Below are 18,545 nucleotides of genomic sequence, written 5' to 3' on the forward strand. Positions count from 1 at the left end.
TGGGTCAGAACTTCCGACGTTGTCAGAAGTTCCAACGCAAACTGTCAGCAGTTCCGACACCTACGAGAAATGAACTACAAGTGCTTATATGAACTTTGTGAGATCCACAACTTACAACACCACTCTCTAGTGGTTAGAAGAGGATGTTGAGAGCCTTCCTTGACACCAAGAGTTCCCCAAACCGTAGATCAAGACCAAACCCTAAAAGGAGGTAGAGGCACAAGCAAATACAAGTAATACAAATAGAACTTAAGAAAAACAACCACAAGAGACACAAGGATTTAACCCGAGGTTCGGCAACCCCACTTAGGAGTTCCTACGTCCTCGTTGTTGAGGTGACCACTAAGGTCGGAGTCTCTTTCACCTCCTTACCTCCCTCAAAGTAACCATAAAGGTCACTTGAGCTTTCCACTAAGAAAAACGGGGTAATACAAACTTTCCAAGGCTCTTCCACAAGATGGAAGCTCTTGGACGACGCCTAGCCAGCTAGGGTTCGAAGAACCCAAGAGTAATAAACTCAAAACCTGTCGGCTTGACGAAGAGATCAAGTGCTCAAGCTTCTCAAGGCGTTGCTCTCACTTAACCACTCTCCAATCACTCCAAATCTAAGGGGAATCGAAGTTGGGAGCAAAGAGGAGGAGAGGGGAGTCTTGAATGCTTGGGAGCTGTTTTGTCTGAGGGTTGGTCGCAAGGAATAAGTGGGTAACGGTTAGAAACACAGAGGGAGCTATTTATACTACTGGGAGAAAAAGCTGCTCAGATCTACGTCGGAAGTTCCGACACAGTGTCGGGACTTCCGACACTCACTGGGAAACACTGTCTACCAGGCAGCCGAGGACAGCGCAGGAAGTCAACGTCGGAACTTCCGACAGGCGTTATGTGAAAGTCAGAAGGTCCAACTGCTGTTACGAATTTCCCATCACACTTGGTAATTTTTTTCATGGTCATACCTTAAAAATATTGTCTGTTAGTTGCATGACCAGGTTCTGATTAAAAAAGGGTGGTGGAACCCATAGCACTTACGGACCAGCTATCCCAAAGCCCTCTGCCGCCAAGCAGCTCTTTGTCAACAAGGTCAAATATAGAAAATAATACAAGAATGCTTAACAATGTTGCTTCTTTGTTCTCTGGACACAGAAATCAGGTATGCTCAGAGCTCTTGTCCACACCAATGGACCAAGGCACCTCTCATTTGTATCCCTTGATTTTTTTAGTTATCAGAGCATTAGTGATACATGTTAAATTGTCATTTTAGTTGATTCCTTTCAAACAAAGCTTTGCAGTATCAAATTTCATCTTACTTGCAAAGTTCAAGTTAGACCTCAATAGGATTGAATGAATTTTGTGGAACATGAAGAAAGTAAAAAAAAAGAATAACTATATAGTCTCCAGTTGTCTCGGTCACTGTCCCCTGTGGATTTTAACTTCTATACGGTTAATGCCTTCATATTCATAATAAATTCTTGTGTTCCAGCCTAAAGAAAAGAAAAAAGCTCACATATTGGTCAATGAATTCAAGCACTCGCTATCTGTGCTTTCCATGAATTTGGTATTTTTCTCCTCAGATTTCTCTGTCGTTCATACTATTTTACATTTCCGGTAATTAGTTTACCTCCTTAGTTCATATTTACATTTACAATTTCTAATTATGTAGAGGTCAATAAATACACAAATTATGAAAATATGCCAAACTTAAATTCTAAGGTGGCTCCTGTCCACCAGCAGACCACCTAGATAGAATCTTACGTTCTGTAGGACGTTTTTGGCCATGTAGATGGACGCAATTCTTTACTAAAGTCTGCTCTTCATCTTTCTCTTCCTGTTTAGCTTCTAAGCTACCAATTGGAAAACAACCTACCTTGCTTAAACAATTTTCAATGCTTCTTACAAAGACATAGATATATATGTTCACATGTCAGTGCAGTTTATTAATGAAATCAGCAATACCAAAATCTGCGCATGCAAGGTTAGTGTTCCCTGATTTTGCTGACTCCCTCTCCAACCAATCCACATCTGTCATGTTCTGTTCTCATGCAGTCCTCCCTTTTTTTACTTCGAAAACAAACGATGCTTTTTTGCTGCCATTTTCATTTGATTTGTGCCTAAATGATCTGTAGGCTGCTTCTTCCTAACCTATAACAATATGTTTGCTTCTATGTATTTTTAAAAAAATCATCCTCCAAGAACTGAATTATTTGCTTCTAATAGAATCATTGAGCTAAAACACTAATGGTTTCGAGTTTGGTACCGTAGCACTTTTTTGAAATTCTGAAACTCATAGATTCCATTTCGAAGAAGAATACTGCTAGGTTTTGTGCACCGATCTTCCTTCTTCGGGTTTTCCTGCTTATATTCATCAAAAGTGTACTACATTTTAGATATAGCAACATTTAACCTAAGGTCTTCATTTCCACCTAATGTGTCCTTTGCCTCTGCCTTTACAGTTTCCGTATTTATTCTCGGCTATTATCTTGCATATATAGAAGTGATACCTTGCTTTAAACATGGTTACTACTTGCAGCAGCCATTGACTGTTAGAACAATTGGTGTTTTTGACTTCCTATGTGATTCAACTTCACAATACTGACTGGTCTTCCACTAAATGCAATGCCCCTACTGTTGTTATGTCTTGAATATGAGGTATGTGTGTGCTTCACTTATTATTTTTGCTTTACATTTTCCGAGGTTTGCACTATGTCTGCAATCCATGGCCATAGTGATAGATAGTTGAACCTATGGAGTACTTTGAATTGTTCTTATCCATTGCCAGCAATCAATGTGTGAAATTGTTTATCTGCAACATTTTTTTGTCTTATTCAAAGTTTTGTGGAGCAATATTTTGTCCATGCCCATGGCACATTTGATCAATCTATTAACTATGAGCGGCCATTTACTTGGTTAGCGCACTTACTTCTGATGCTGTATAATATCTCTGCCCAATACTCATGGTTGCGACGCTTGAATATGAGATCATTGGCCATGGTCAGCTGACAGCGGTACCACACATCACACTTATAGGTGTCAGGACACATAGCTGGACAACGTGAAATCGTCAACATTTGACCGCTATCGTACAAAACATTCACAAATGAGATGTTTGGCAGAATGACACCACCAGGATACCAGCCTTCTGAGCTCCAGGTAAGAATCTATATGATTACAACATCTTGTAACAACCTAACGACAGGATACTTAGAACTTGATACGGCACATCGACATGAGCTGCTTCAACAGGCAGATGATGATGAAGCAACCTCCCGTCCCCGAGGTACATCAAAATAGACTCCTTCCCATACCAACTTAATTCTAAAAGAATCATTACCCACGTTTATACACAACACCAGCATATATACTAATTTATGTATGGGACATGACATGTTGATCTACTAACACCATCCTTTACCAAAATCTCATCTTTACTTGCTTTAGGAAGCCACAGCGCTGCTATAGCATCTACCTTCTACATGTTGTCAAACTCCCAAATATATAACAACTTCGCAGTTACTGGCTAGCAATATTACAGCTCTTTTGTTGCCATTACCAGTTCCAGTAACCACGCATTAACAACCTCACAAACATAAAACATGTTTACATCTTTGCAGATATTCCTCGATGGTCATTTAGGATAACGACAATCAAGGCTGGAAATCCGACCGCAGCAACATAGCCCACTGATCGTTCCTATAGCTACCTCCAAGTGTAGAAGAAGCTCCAACCAATCTACTAATAATTTTGTATAATATCTATACCTTGTAATATATTTCAGCCAAGTGAGCAAACCAGGTCTTTCTTTGTATAAATATAGGCCAAAAAAACATGCTCCTAAACAACTGCAAGCACTAAACAATTAGCCTCCTGTATAATATCTGTGAAATCAGGCTTTCAGACGGCGACTATATTAGTCCACACTGTGCATGCCACTTAGCCTCGACTTTATATTTCTGTGTCTTTAAATTTCCACCCGCATCTGCGCGCGATGGCGCGCGCCCGCCACTAGTTATAATCAAATGCGTTCGCGGCCGATCGATGACATGGCCGCGGCCTGTTGCAGTATTACTCTAGGCCTTGTTTAATTCACCTTAAAAACCAAAAACTTTTAAATTTTTTCAAAATTTTCTGTTATATATCAAACCTTACGACATATATATACGAAGCACTAAATATAAGTATAAATAAAAAATAATTACACAATTTATCTATAAATTATAAGATAAATTTATTAATTTTAGTTAATTTATAATTAAATAATAATTATTAAATAAAAACAAAATTATTACAGTACCTAAAACCAAAAAAAAATTCGGAACTAGACCAGGCCTGCATCTATCAATGGTCGAAAGGTAAAACTGAACTGAAATCCAGCCTCACTCGCTGCGTCATGTGCATTCGCTGTGCTCGATTACTCGGAGGAGCATTTGCTTTGCTTCGTCCTTATCCTCCCAATAAGACCAACCGTCGTACGTACGTACCTGCCGTCAGCGTTAGGTAGAACCGTACGTCCGATGCGGATTCCACACAGTTCATCACCATTTCAATTTTTCACCAGTTCATCGCCTCTGTCATTCCGTCAAAACTCAAACGCGACCTTCTTCATCCTGGGCTTTCAGTTCCAAAATTTGTTGGGTTTTAGGTACAATAGTATTTTCGTTTTTATTTGATAATTATTATCTAATTATAAACTAACTAGACTTAAAATATTCATCTTATGATTTATAGGTAAATTGTGCAATTAGTTTTTATTTTTGTCTATATTTAATGTTTCATGCATGTGCTGTAAGATTTGATGGTGACAAGGAATCTTGAAAAATATTTGATTTTGGGGTGAACTAAATAAGGCATTTAATGCTCTATGTATGTGCCGTAATATTCAATGTAACAAAAAAATCTGAAATTTTTTGCATTTTTTTTGAACCGGCCTTGTTTAGATTTCAAAAAAAATAGCAATTTTTTTTATATTTTTCGTCACAACAAATCTTACGGCACATACATTGAATATTAAATATATATAAAAGAAATAACTAATTACATAGTTTAACTATAATTTGTGAAACGAATCTTTTAAACCTAGTTATTTATAATTAAATAATATTTATTAAATACAAACGAAGTATTACAGTATCAATTTTATAAATTTTTTTGAACTAAACAAGGGGTAAACAGGCCCTAGCCGTCGTCAACGCGTGGGGCGAGACCGAGACCAAGCACACAAACGCAGCTGTCAGGCTCTCGCTTGCGCTAACACTAGTTTAATCATGAGCCGCTGCCCTTTCCGTAGCCGACAATAATTGGAGCTTTCCATGCGAACAACCGCAGAGTGTTAAGCGTACCATAAGTACTATACTTAACCAACGCGTAGTGTAGCCATTTCCCCAACTAACACACCACCTCATCATCATTCATCAGTCATCACGAACTGCACAACCACCGTCCGTTTCTACGCCGAGAGCAACTGGAGCATTTTATGAGCCGGGCTGGGTTTGGGCCGGAAAAAAAACTATAATCACTTCGAGCTAAAAAAATGTCTTGTCCATGAGGCCGGTCTTAATTTTATGGCACAGTTACCAAGACTATAAACTAGGTAACCGAGCCACAAGAGTTTTATGGGGATGAAACTCCTCTCTCATCTAATGAAACTCCTTCATTCAATGATCCTGCCAAGTCAGCAATTTTACTTATGTGACACCCTATTTAATGTGCATGGCACTCTCATGAAACATGCGTTGAGACTGGCCTAATCGTCTTATTGGACAAGTCAGGATCTAATTTTTTGAGCTAGGGGGGCTAATCGTGCAATTTTAATATAAATAGTAAAAAATAGTATTTTTAGATCGGGTTTGAACTAAGAATTTTTTTAAGCAGCTCTATCTAGTAAAGTTTATGAACAAGTTAAAACCCAGGCTCGAACCAGGCCCATGGACTGAGTCGATCCAAGCCCATTTTGTTCAGGGCCTTGTTTAATTCTATTTTTTTTAAAAAAAAATTAGATACTATAGCACTTTCGTTTATACTATTTGATAAATATTGTTCAATTATAGACTAATTAGGCTCAAAAAATTTGTCTCGTAAATTACAAGTAAACTGTATAATTAATTTTTTTATTTTTGTATATATTTAATACACCATGAATACCTTTGACAAAGGCCACAGGCCCAAGCTGCTGCCACTGACGTCTAGGCCCCGCTGAGCCATGGGCCCGGAACACCGCCTTGGCGGCTTGGGCCCCAGGGCCAACTAGAGCCTGGGGGGCCCCCGGCGCGGACCGGGCAGAGGCCGTCCTGGTCCTGGACCCGAAAGCGCCAGGTGGTGCTGCCAATGGGACGCACGCTCTGGCTCCGAGGAGAATTTAAGAACCGAGGTAGGGGAGAGAGGAGTCGAGGAGACAGGAGAGAGAGAGAAGAAGGCCAGGAGCCCAGGAGGGCTTCCTCTCCCCATTCTCCAATCCCTGCCTATAGCCGAGCCATCCAGCCGCGAGGAAGGAGGAGGCGTCCCGCCGTCTCCGCCCGTCGGCCGACCTTCTGCTGCTGCAACTTCCAAGTGAGTGTCTGGAATTTTTTTTCTGTACTTGATTCGTATGATCCCGGTTTTTCCTGGACCTCCCGCGGCCGTCTGTGGAGATTGTTTGCGCGTTTCGGTTTTCGATGCGGAATTGGGGATTTGGGGACTGTGATCGCTCTAAAAGCTGCATCGCGTTGCAGAATTTGGGCGCAGGAAAGAACGGACCTCTGCTTCGGTTCTTACTGTCGCTGTAGGTTTCGCTTCTGCGAAGTTGTTACCAATTTTTTTCCCCCTGCTCTCGTCGATCTAGTTTTCTCAGCTGTTTGTTCAGTTCGACGAGCTCTAGCATAGTTTTTGTGCGCGCTGTACCGGTGGATATGTTACTTTCCACATTTGCAACTAAAAAGCACGTTTAATTTAGTGTGACGATAGATTGACTACTAAAAATAGTGCTTCTCTGAAAACCGACTGTCTTCAGTCTCTCGTGGTCAAATCGGGTCGTGGGATCGGCGGCTTGTTTTTCTCCAAGCGTTCTCGTCCGCGAATCTCGTTTCGCTTAAAAAGAAGTGCTGCTCCTATGTTTTTGTAAAATTGTCTGAAGATTAGTAACACCATCATAGATCTGTTTTTTTTCTCTCCCCGTAATTTGTTCCGCTTTGCCAACAGCTAAAGTTTCACTTTCACATGAACAGACGGTCACCATTTTTGGGAACTGGTGTCCATCTTCTTTTAGGTAAAAGCAAAGTACTTGAGGGTGTCCTGTTTTGTGTTTGTATGCTGGCTCAGACGGTACCCTTCAGCTGTACTGTCAAAGAGCAATCCTGTACATAAGTCATGTCACTGTTTGCATAAATCAATCAGAGGAATAGTTTCTCTGTATACAAACATGAAGATATTCCTATGTTTCTATGATCCTAGGTTGCGTGGAATATTTCTCTAGGCACAGTATCTAGATATTGTTCTAGTTCTAGCCAAAAACAACTTGTAGGATCATGATCATGATTTACATGCTACCGGCTACCCTCTCTCCTACTGTAATCAATTGTAAATAATTCCTTAGCATACGATGTTCTATTATATAAAGATATAATGTCCTTCATTTGTGCTATATTTTTATGTATTTTTTATCATATTTTGATTTTTTTTACCCATGTAAATTATTGTGTAATCTTAGTGGTACTATTGTTTTTTTTTTCTGCCCAAAATGTCATGTATACATGACTAGAGATATTATTTTTTAGAATCATGCAACATGTTAATTATTGATTCGGGCATGGTCGATTCTATTTAAGATCTGGAACCTTTGTACCTATAGTACACTTAAATGAGGATCAAATGTAGTTTGGATCTCTATAACTTAACTATCTCAATAATCCAAGATCCCCTGACCCAACAGATCCTCAGTCCAACCACATTGTTCACTTGAAGGTGGCTAGGGCTAAGCCAAAGAGGACATGTGACAATGTCCTTACAACTACCACTTGTTCAACCCAAGAGGTCTTACATTGTTAGCTATATCCTATACCCACATGACGCCTTAAGCCAGAATATACTTGTTTCAGTTTCATGCAATTCGACAATGAGAACTAATGGTATTTGTCGGATTGGTTAAGTTATCCACGAGTTCTCATTGGCGCATTGTTTCAGTTTCATGCAATTCGACAAATATAATTAGTTCTCATTGGCGCATTGTTTCAGTTTCATGCAATCCGACAAATACCGATAGTTCTCATTGGCACATTGTTTCAGTTTCACACAATCCGACAAACACCATTAGTTCTCATTGGCGCATTGTTTCAGTTTCACACAATCCGACAAATACCATTAGTTCTCATTGGCGCATTGTTTCAGTTTCACACAATCCGACAAATACCATTAGTTGCCATTGGTGCATTGTTTCAGTTTTACACAATCCGACAAATACCATTAGTTCTCATTGGCGCATTGTTTCAAGGTCGTCATCTTGATAGTTCGAAACCACTAATCGTGATGCTATTTTGTGACAAGAGAGTTAGTAGGACCCACCTGTCCTTGTTGCATACATATTAAAAGACTTCATTTATTCCAGAATGTCTAAAAGGTGCAAAATGAGAAGGTGATTGCATAGCATTCACTGCTTGATGTATTAGTAGCACGTCATCCTTCCTGTCGGTATATATATATATATATTTGCCAATTGATTGCATGACACTTGTACAAGTAAAAAAATACATGATACTTGTGGAAATTGAAAAGGTAAGTTCTCCGGTGGAAATGGTTTTGCTTTGGTAAGTACAAGGTTACTAGCTATCTTTCTGTTATGTGTTAATGGAAATATTTAGAATTAATCTAAGTCTGTTCATCCGGTCGAGTCTGAAACCTTTGAGATCTGATTTTTTGGTTCTGCAATTCATGATTTGCTTCAATTAGGACACAAATCTCAGCATCCATTTAGTTGTCATCCTTTTATTTTAAATTAAGGAAGTCATACACATGGCTAACATTTTCTTGTCTAACCACTATTATGGATCTGGTTGTGCATTGCATCCTATCGTCCAGTGTTCCAATCTGAGATTAAGGGCATTTTGATTTTAGTATGCCACAGGAAGGTTTGTTAGAACTGTGATCTTAAATAGGTCATTGTAGGTCTATTTTCAAGTTGATATTGATTTGGCCAAATGAACAAATCTACGATCCTAAATGCATTTTGTAATACACGTGAGTCAGATATTTGTACCAATTTGTATTTATTTTTTCAAATACGAGCATGTGTTCATATGCGATCATGCTTTTCAATTGAGATGTAGGAATATGGTTCGTCGCTTTCTTACTGCATTTTATCCCTCTGCATCTGTTGTCTTTATCTGGTGGAGATATTTAAATAATGGCTCTTTGGACATGGTGAGACAGAAGCTGGTTTGCTGGGTCTATCCAAGAATGAAAATCAATTTAAATACAATGGCAAGAGGGAGTTCATGTACACAAAAGAATCATGTTTGTGCAGACAAAATGGAAACAACCTTGTTGTACTTATTTAAATTACATAGAAGTTCAGGAGTGTTTCTAATTATCTAGTTAAATTTGCACTGATCTATATCTATTAATCCGTTTCTTCTTTTGCAGTTCTGGAAAGATCATAGATTTTTGGACAAAAGCAAGTGGACATGGAACCATCCTCTCAGCCTCAGCCTGCAATGGGTGTTGCTCCTGGTGGATCTCAGGTGTATCCTGCCTCTGCCTATCCGCCTGCAGCAACAGTAGCTGCTCCTGCAGTTGCATCTGCTGGTTTACAGTCAGCGCAACCATTCCAAGCCAACCCTGCTCATACGAGTGCCCAGCACCAGATTGTCTACCAACAAGCTCAACAATTCCACCAACAGCTCCAGCAGCAGCAACAGCAGCAGCTTCAGCAGTTCTGGGCTGAACGCATGGCTGAAATTGAGGCAACAACTGATTTCAAGAACCACAACTTGCCACTTGCGAGGATAAAGAAGATCATGAAGGCTGATGAAGATGTTCGCATGATCTCAGCTGAAGCTCCTGTGGTTTTTGCTAAAGCATGTGAGATATTCATACTGGAGCTGACACTGAGGTCGTGGATGCACACTGAGGAGAACAAGCGCCGCACCTTGCAGAAGAATGACATTGCAGCAGCCATCACTAGGACTGACATTTATGACTTCTTGGTTGACATTGTTCCCAGGGATGAGATGAAGGAGGATGGAGTTGGGCTTCCTAGGGCTGGGCTGCCACCCATGGGAGCCCCAGCTGATGCATATCCATACTACTACATGCAACAACAGCAGGTGCCTGGTCCTGGAATGGTTTATGGTGCCCAGCAAAACCACCCAGTGACGTATTTGTGGCAGGAGCCTCAGGAACAGCAGGGACAAGCTCCTGAAGAGCAGCAGTCTCTGCATGAAAGTGGCTGAAAATGTTGCTCAGAAGCGCTATCACCTGATTCAGAGTTCTCATTTTAGGTTGTCCAAACTGCAGGTTTTCGTTAGCTAATATCGCTGGGTATCAAACTGAAACAGGTGATTCTAAGTAGGGTGTAGCATCATGGTAGTTTCATTTCTGCTGTGATGTTAGTTGAAAGGATAATGATTAGGGGCTAGTGGATTAAATTTACCATACCGTTTCCTTCCGTTCTAAAAGTTTGCCTCCATGAGGCCTCTGATATGAAATGCTGGGTATTAATGCTTCTGTGCTCTGCTTCTGTTGTGCGGTTCATGTTCCTCTTTTTTCTTTTTCTTCCCCCCCTCGTTGCTCTTGATTGGTAGCATGTTCATGGATGGAAGGTTCGTTTCACACTTTTTGTCTAGTTGAATTCTGAGATCCAGTAGAGTTGGGCCATGGTCGTTCACTCCCAAGACCAAATCAGTCATTTCCACTGAATTTGACTGGACTTGGCAATGTTTGCTGGGTGCACCTTTGTTCGCATATTCTGAATACAACAGGTAACTACTCTCATGGCATAATGTGTCATTTCGCCCAAATTTGACTGGACTTGGCAATGTTTGCAATTAAGGATTGTTCCTTGCTGCTGAGGTTTTCTAATTCTGTCTCGCGGGCGCATGTACACGGCACTATAGCAAACAGTGCGCGAGTCCAAAGAGTCCGCTGTGTGCTGAACAGACGGTGGTACACTGGTCGTATGGACATGCGTTTCGTTGATAAGCCATGATATAAAGTATTGTTGGCTAATTAGTTGTGAGAGAAAAATACCGCTGAATGACCTGAGTCGTTGCATAAATCTTAGGGTCTATGAATCTTCTAACAAGGTGCTTGTCTAGGTGGCAAGCACCTCCCTTTTTAAAGTAAGTAGGGACTACTTTTTACTTTTGACTATGCTATTCAATCTTTTTGACTAGCTTAACAAAAGAGTTATTTGTGCTCATAGCTTTTTCATGTTTTAGATCTATGTACATAAAAAAAAAGCCAAATAACTATGACATTGACATAAAATGTCTTACAAAATAAACCACACTATTTTAGGATGTAAACCCTTGGATTTGTTGATCGGCTACTCACATTTTCGACCGAACAGTCTCAGGTGGGTTGAGTAAACTTGCAGGCATTGTCCTCTCCATTTCCGCTCCTAAGCACACGGCTCTTTGGCTTATATAAGCGCAATAAGGGAATGGAATCTGGAGTTTCTGAGAACGACCTTCTCCATTTCCGCACCTACAAAACAAAGCACGACTCGTTTGTTCTGCCGGGCAGGGGCAGGGGCAGGGTTTTGAGGCTCATCAGGCGGCGGCGCAAGCGCAATGGGGCGTGGGAAGGTGGAGATGAAGAGGATCGAGAACAAGGTGAGCCGGCAGGTGACCTTCTCCAAGCGCCGCAAGGGGCTGCTGAAGAAAGCCGAGGAGCTCGCCGTGCTCTGCGACGTGGACGTCGGCGTCATCGGCTTCTCCGAACGCGGCAAGCTGTTCGACTACTCCTCGCCGGCCAGGTCTGGGTTACTAAATTCCTGTGGACCTTTCTTTAAACTTTTTATTTCTTGCCCGATTTTCTGGTTGTGTTCACCCCGTTGGGAACTTGGGATTGCTTGGATTAACTGTCGCTCGGATCAGGTGTTTTATTTTTTCTTTTTGGTTGTGTTCATCCCGTTGGCATTTGCTTGTAAGGCTTTCAGATTACCGACGATTAATCCGAGCCGATTAACTCTTTGAAGTTTACATCTGATCTCGGTTAGCAAAAAGTATAGGATGATCCCAGAATCTTGTAAATCCCTAACACTAACACACTCCACACTCACCATCTGCGAAGCTTGGATGATCTGATTCACCGGTACGAGGCGGCCACCAACACGCAACTCTACCATCAGGAGCTGCACTACACTGATCATCAGGTACGCATCAGATTCAGACCTTCGGACCCAATGCAGCTTCAGTCTGTTCAGTCTGTTTATGTGCCATCTCTGTTCCTGATTGAATGTTTTTTTCCCCCATTGCAGGAGCAGCAGCAGCAGATGGCCGCAAAGATCAGCAAGCTGCAGCATGAGTATCAACAGCTTGAGGCCAGCTTGAAGACGTACACGGGAGAAGACCTGTCGTCTCTGACTTCGGTGGCCGAACTCGGCGAGCTCGAGCAGCAGCTCGAGTCGGCTGTCGGTAAAGTACGTGCAAGAAAGGTAGTATCTCTGTTAGTGATCCTGATTCCTGGTAAATACTGTTTCTGCAAGTTGAAGTTTTAACCGCGTTCCTTGTTTTCTATGGCAGGATGAGCTGTTCATCAACCTGACTGAGGAGCTTCAGGTCAAGATCAACGAGAACGGGCGCCACGACGACGACGCAGCTGCAACGGCGGGCGTGGAGGCGGAGGAGACGACGATGGCGGAGCCGCTGCTGCCACTGCCACAGTCGCCGTCGTTCGCGTACCTCCTGGCTGTGGAGGAGAAGTCGGCGGCGAGCACAATGCTGCGTCTGTGGCCGCCGACGGACGAGGACGCCGATGACGGTGGGAGTTCCAGTCGACGCGGTCTGCAGCTGTGGTAACAAAAACGCGTACGCGTACGTCCGAAGCTAGCTAGCTGATCAGTAGAGTACTGCTAGTCAAGTCAATCTTTTTCTTTTCACCCTTTGTGGTGACAAATTCAGCGGTAATTTCTTCTTTGCAGATGGAAGGCAAGTTAGACTGGTTGCCCGGCCGTGGACGGACGTGTCGATCAGCTGGGTGGACACCAGGACATGACATAAGAGATTTACTTAATTTGCTAAAGTAGCTAGCTTAAAACAAACAAGTTAGTTTAAGAAAGGAAATTTCATGATTAAGTAGTACTAATAGGTCATCTAATTAATGCTCAAGTGGCCATACTTTTTTATGCCTTGGTCACATCTAGTGGCATTTGGGATTTTGGGTCGAGTTGTTTAAGTGACGAAGGATATAAATAAATAAAGACCATAACATAGCGAGGATAAATCTAAGTTTTAGTACCTTTACTAATGTTTTATTGTTTGATAAAGTACCTTTACTAATGTTGATTTGAACAAAAGATAGGAATGACTTTGAAATTTGGACTTCTCAGTTGTTCCATTTCTGAGATGGACACATGTCAATTGCTGATTTGATTACCCCTGATTAATGGAGGCAAAGGATTCTATAATACAGATAGTCATTCTTGCCATGACGCCACCATGCGAGTGATGGGCTCCGAGTCTCTGACCCAACACACCCCACTGTGGAAGTTGTAGCACAGAGCGGCGCACGAACCAGACGGTAGCGTGGCACACGGCACGGGAACACTGAACAGTGAACAGGACGCGTCGTAGACGGGAGCAGGGACACGGCGCGCGGCGGGCGGCGGCCGATCGAGGCCTTGTTAGTTTCGAAAAGTGAAAACTTTTCGGAACGGTAGCACTTTCGTTTGTTTGTGACAAATATTATCTAATCATGCACTAACTAGGATCAAAAGATTCGTCTCGTGATTTTCAGCTAAACTGTGTAATTAGTTTTTGTTTTCGTCTATATTTAATGTTTCATGCATGTGCCACAAGATTCGATGTGACAGGGAATCTTGAAAACTTTTTGGTTTTCAGGGTGAACTAAACAAGGCCCGAGCCAAATCGAACCAGATAGACCCAGCGGCTGGCCGGACCCGTTCGGCAGCTGGGCCGCTGCCCCCGCCTTCTCGGAGAAGCTTCACACCCCTCCTCGATCGATCCCGCGGGCGCCGCCTTGGCGCTTGCCGCCTCACCTTCTTCCATTCCATGGCGGCACAAGCCCTTAGCGCTCTCGCGTGGCGATCGGAACCAAATGGCCGCCGGTGGAGCGGCGTCCCCGGACCCCGAGCCGGCGGCTCCTCCCCCGGTTCCCTGCTTTGAGGCCAGGCCGTGACGCGACGCCCCACGACCGCGTACGTCTCGTGCCCCCTTCCCTCTCGAACCCTAGGCTCGGCGTTCGTCTAACCCCTCGTAATTCTTAGTGCGGAACTGGGTGTGCCGCGTGCCACCACCGCCGCCGCGGTTCCTGCATCAGGGTGGGTTTGATCATTGACGCCGCGGCCGCGTGGGGGCGCTGGAACTCGAGATCGCTAAGCGGTGCGGACCGTTGGAGCCTTGATTCGATCCTTCCTCCGGGACGGCCTTTTGCGCGCCGTGATCCCAAGGTGAGGCATCCGTGAAATTTAGGCGTTTTACCGCTTTGCGAGGAATTTCGGGGCGCATTCGCTTTGTTGCGATCGAAATAGCGTCCCCGCCCCTGCAGTTCTGAGTTCGAATTGTTTGTTTGCTGTCCGTATGATTTGGCTAGGCGTTACAAATGGTGACGATGCATGCGGTCTGTGGGGTGATCTGCTTGCTAATCGGTGGGTTATGGGTGATGACCTCGCGACTAGGGTTATGGACGTGAATTGGGATGTTTCTTAGTGCTTACGTGAATATCTTATCTAGGCTCGGTCTCTTTGTAATGTCACACGTGTTTGGGCTTAGTGGCTGAGTTGTGCTTGAATTTGTTGCCTTTCTCCCCAGCTAAAACTAGCTGCTGTTAACAGCAAACCTATTTTGCAGTTGATGTGTATTTGTGGTTACTGCAGGAATCTCTATTCAGCATTAATTGACATGTAACACATTCAACTATGCTATACAGCAGTCCTTTTTTTGGGGGGTAGTGGGCACATTGTGCACGTTAGCACATCTAGGTTGTTTTTACAAAAATGGTAAACCGATCCAATGTTTAATTGCTTCATAGTTGATGCAAAACATGCAGACTTTAAATTACATGGTTTATCAATATATATCTTTCCTTGTTAGCAATATCTTTTTTTAGGCTGAGCTGCTGCAAGGGTGCTCTCTTTGGTTTCATGGTTATGTAAGGCCCTGTTTAGATTTGAAATTTTTTGGCCAAAGTCCTAAAAATTTTTATGGTTAGAACACTCGAAAAATTTTAGGTGTTTAGTTTGGCAAAAAAAATTTCTGACATAACTAGGGCTGCATGCATTTGCAGTTGTCATTGGTGGGCTTCTATAGAAGTGCGTGCACAGTTGCAGCCCAAAATTTTTGCCGCAAAATTTTTTGGCCCCGTTTAGTTCCCAGGCCCCAATTCCATAAATTTTTTTCTCTTTGGGCCAAAAAATTTCAAATCTAAACAGGCCCTAAGTCCCTCAATTAGTTAATTTCTTGATTGCAATAAGTGTGGATGAACAATGGTAAATGTAAAGCCGAAAGCTTACCAAAGAGCAAAGACGGGGGATTTTTTATCACGGCAAACCTATGTTGTCTGTATTCTGCCTTTTGCTCACAACTGGTTTGGGAAACAGTATCAATGACCATTGCTAGCTGTCGAAAATAACCTGGCATTATTTCACCAAATGGAATGCATAGGTATAGGATTGTCCCCTACTGTTCTTGTGTTCATAACCCAAAAATCTATTCTTGGTTGGTCATTCTAGAAGATCTTAGAAATCAAATGAACTGGTACACATATTGTTTTTCTTGTTTGTTATATATCTGTCAGTTTATCAGAGTAAAATACTATGATCTATGTTCCTTCTAACTTATGGTTGTTGTGCCTCTTAGTTGGTTTACCATCAGCCATCACTGCATCAGTCAATGTTATAAACCCACTTTTTGTTTACTTCAAGACTGAACAGTTAAATTTAGATTTTGACTGATCGGTTCAGGTGTAATATTATATTGTTTGTTCAGTTGGTGAAATCTTTGAACTTATTTGCTTATCACAATAAAATAAACATCCAAAAATCGACTATATTCGCGGCATAACCATTCTTGTATGTTGCAAGTCTGAAAATATTTTTTTTATACTTATCTAGTGGTTGAAAAAAGCGGAAAACAAATTATTCTATGCACTTTAAAAATGACCATGTTAGACCCATGATAAGTTAGAAACACAACCTAAATATCATGCATTGGTGATTAGAAGTGCTTTGAGTCACATTGTCTGTATCATGCATTCCACATTCGGTCAACTGCTTGATGCTTCATTTCATACCTTTGAATACTTTTCAAGTTTTCATTTAATAACCTAAATATTTTGTATTATTATTTTTAAAAAGACCTCGCATTTTCAATTGCATGCAGTCCATATCCAAAAATTTTTTGACACTTCAATTTATTCCTCTGGATACCTTTTATTTGATATAGCTCTTAGTGTTCTTTGTGGTGAAATCTTGCATGCCCTATGGCTGCATGCTGCTTACAAGTTGTTACTGTTGCACCACCTATTTCAAATTTTCTGCATTTCGAGAATTTGTGCATGTGTAGATTTCCTTATTTCACCTGAAAACAGGGGCTACAACATTTACAAAAGTAGCTCAATGAAAAGATTTCGGTATCATGGATCTCAGTCTGATCATCTAACTGCTTTTCTACTGTAGACTGGTTGTTTAGCTCGTTCATTGCTCCTGGTTTTCCTCATTAACTCTCTTCTCTTGACAATCCTGATTGACAAGGATACACTGTAATTTGATCGGGTAAGTAGTTAATTGTGCAAAGAAACACTGATTGATTGACGAGCCTTAGGCACGAAAGTGGATTTTTCTGTGCTAGCTGTATTTTTTTTTGTATCAAAATTTCTTGGTGTTTACTAGGCATTTCTCAAGGTGGATTCTTTTTTTTAAAAAAAAAAATTCCTTTTCCTATGTGTCCTTTCCTTCTGGTTATGGGTATGACTAATGGAATTCTACAGTCTTTAGATCTCCATCTCAAGTCCAATGTGCATTGATGAGCCCTTGACTAGGCCTTTTGGCGTTGCATGCATGAACAAGCAATAGCACACTCAAGTCATTCAGACCTATCGCAAATGTCTTTTTTCTGATAGATTTGCTCTAATTATATGTGCTGTAAATCCTGCCAAAATATTATCTCTTGCCTTACCATTTTTTTAGGGGAAGAGGTTAGAACTGTGCCAATCAATTAGGAAGGAAAAGAATTTGTACAACACTCAAGCCAAATCTAGAGGAGCCAAAGAAAGTATTACAGAAATATTTTTTAATCATGAAGTCTTCACATGAATACATGAATGCAATCCTGGTGAACTGGCAAGTTTGTATGCCTGCAAATGCCTGTTCACAATATGCTACTATATGAGAAATAGTTATGTGTTATAGTAGTTATTCCAGGTTCTTTGATTTTTTTTTTCTCATCTGCATTTTTAATCTATTAGGATAGAGGAATATCAAACCCGGGTTAGCTAGGGAACTTGCTAAAACCAGTTTGTCATGGAGGTGTTTACAAATTTGTGATCCCAGGTTTGAAACTGTTATGGTCGGTGTTACATATGAGAGGAGGAACAAGCAGCAAAGTGGCTGAGTCAGCCGCCTAGCTGTCAGGTCGACTTCCAGAAGATTTAGTTTGTTAGAGAGTTTGAGTTGGTTAGCTATTAGAGTCCTTATTTTCAGCATAAGGCTGTTAGAGTCCATTGTATAAGAGTCCGACTTGTGATCAATGAGAACTAGCCTGGGATTGAGATTTTACATCTCCCTTGGGCACCTGGCCCCTCTGCTCTCATCTCCTCGCACGCAAGCTCCCTGCAACGGCGCCTACTCGCCGCCAGAGCTCTCTCTCGCGCGCTCCCTTCTCCCCACCCTACTTCCTACGCAGCAAAGTTCGACGCCGTAACATAAACACTGGTGGTTGTCCTCAGCTGGAGGCACTAACCAATCTATTTGAATTATTTGATTTTGATACTCAGAGCTTCGTGTAACTAAATATTATTATCATTGCCAATAATGCAAGGTGTTTATACCCCCATTCAGCGAGGAGCCAGGGACAAAGGCAGTAAGGATTTGGATGAAGATTCAGAATTTGATCTGTGTTCATTTCATGATACATCCCTACATGCAAATTTATTGAAGTGCACGTTTTCTTTCCAGGAGATAAATGTCTAGTGATTCCTACTAAGTGTGGACTGAGCACTGTCACATCCATCTAGTATTTTAACCTGTTAGGAGTTGGTATGGCAGATTTTACTTAAATTGTGTAAATCTTGTATCTACATTCTCCTCTTAGTTTTTCCTTATGTTTCTTTTATCCACCGTTTATGTCCCTGTCAGTTCCATAACATTGTATTCCCTCCATCCCAAATTATAAGTTGTTTTGACTTTTCTA

General features: G+C 41.7%; 2 protein-coding genes and 2 long non-coding RNA genes across 7 annotated transcripts; all 4 read left to right on the top strand.

Moving 5' to 3' along the window:
- LOC110430904 lies at positions 875-3,936 on the top strand. 4 transcript variants are annotated; one of them, XR_002448340.1, is made up of 5 exons: positions 875-928; positions 1,000-1,144; positions 1,475-1,549; positions 2,522-3,268; positions 3,603-3,936. It is a non-coding gene; the product is annotated as an uncharacterized LOC110430904 (long non-coding RNA). The 4 variants fall into 4 exon arrangements; XR_002448339.1 differs by having other exon boundaries at positions 881-1,144; positions 2,522-2,640; positions 2,903-3,268; XR_002448337.1 differs by having other exon boundaries at positions 881-1,144.
- Positions 6,319-10,693, top strand: LOC8061586 (nuclear transcription factor Y subunit C-4). The gene is made up of 2 exons (XM_002437375.2): positions 6,319-6,534; positions 9,598-10,693. The coding sequence occupies exon 2, from the start codon at positions 9,639-9,641 to the stop codon at positions 10,404-10,406; it is 768 nt and encodes a 255-aa protein (XP_002437420.1). The 5' UTR covers positions 6,319-6,534; positions 9,598-9,638; the 3' UTR covers positions 10,407-10,693.
- LOC8061587 (MADS-box transcription factor 30) lies at positions 11,681-13,537 on the top strand. The gene is made up of 5 exons (XM_021450441.1): positions 11,681-11,932; positions 12,250-12,331; positions 12,437-12,613; positions 12,702-12,992; positions 13,100-13,537. Exons 1-4 carry the CDS (start codon positions 11,748-11,750, stop codon positions 12,975-12,977), a joined length of 720 nt encoding a protein of 239 aa, XP_021306116.1. The 5' UTR covers positions 11,681-11,747; the 3' UTR covers positions 12,978-12,992; positions 13,100-13,537.
- On the top strand, positions 14,097-18,545 carry LOC110431426. The gene is made up of 3 exons (XR_002448914.1): positions 14,097-14,335; positions 14,405-14,587; positions 18,174-18,545. It is a non-coding gene; the product is annotated as an uncharacterized LOC110431426 (long non-coding RNA).

This window comes from Sorghum bicolor, chromosome 10 (genome assembly GCF_000003195.3).
Source record: "Sorghum bicolor cultivar BTx623 chromosome 10, Sorghum_bicolor_NCBIv3, whole genome shotgun sequence".
Taxonomy (NCBI): Eukaryota; Viridiplantae; Streptophyta; class Magnoliopsida; order Poales; family Poaceae; genus Sorghum; species Sorghum bicolor.

Bases quoted from the DNA above. Each gene is read 5' to 3' on its own strand.
- LOC8061586 (XM_002437375.2), top strand. From the start codon at position 9,639: ATGGAACCATCCTCTCAGCCTCAGCCTGCAATGGGTGTTGCTCCTGGT.
- LOC8061587 (XM_021450441.1), top strand. From the start codon at position 11,748: ATGGGGCGTGGGAAGGTGGAGATGAAGAGGATCGAGAACAAGGTGAGC. The intron at 12,332-12,436 runs GTACGCATCAGA...CCCCCATTGCAG, and splicing joins TGCACTACACTGATCATCAG to GAGCAGCAGCAGCAGATGGC. The intron at 12,614-12,701 runs GTAGTATCTCTG...TTTCTATGGCAG, and splicing joins GTAAAGTACGTGCAAGAAAG to GATGAGCTGTTCATCAACCT.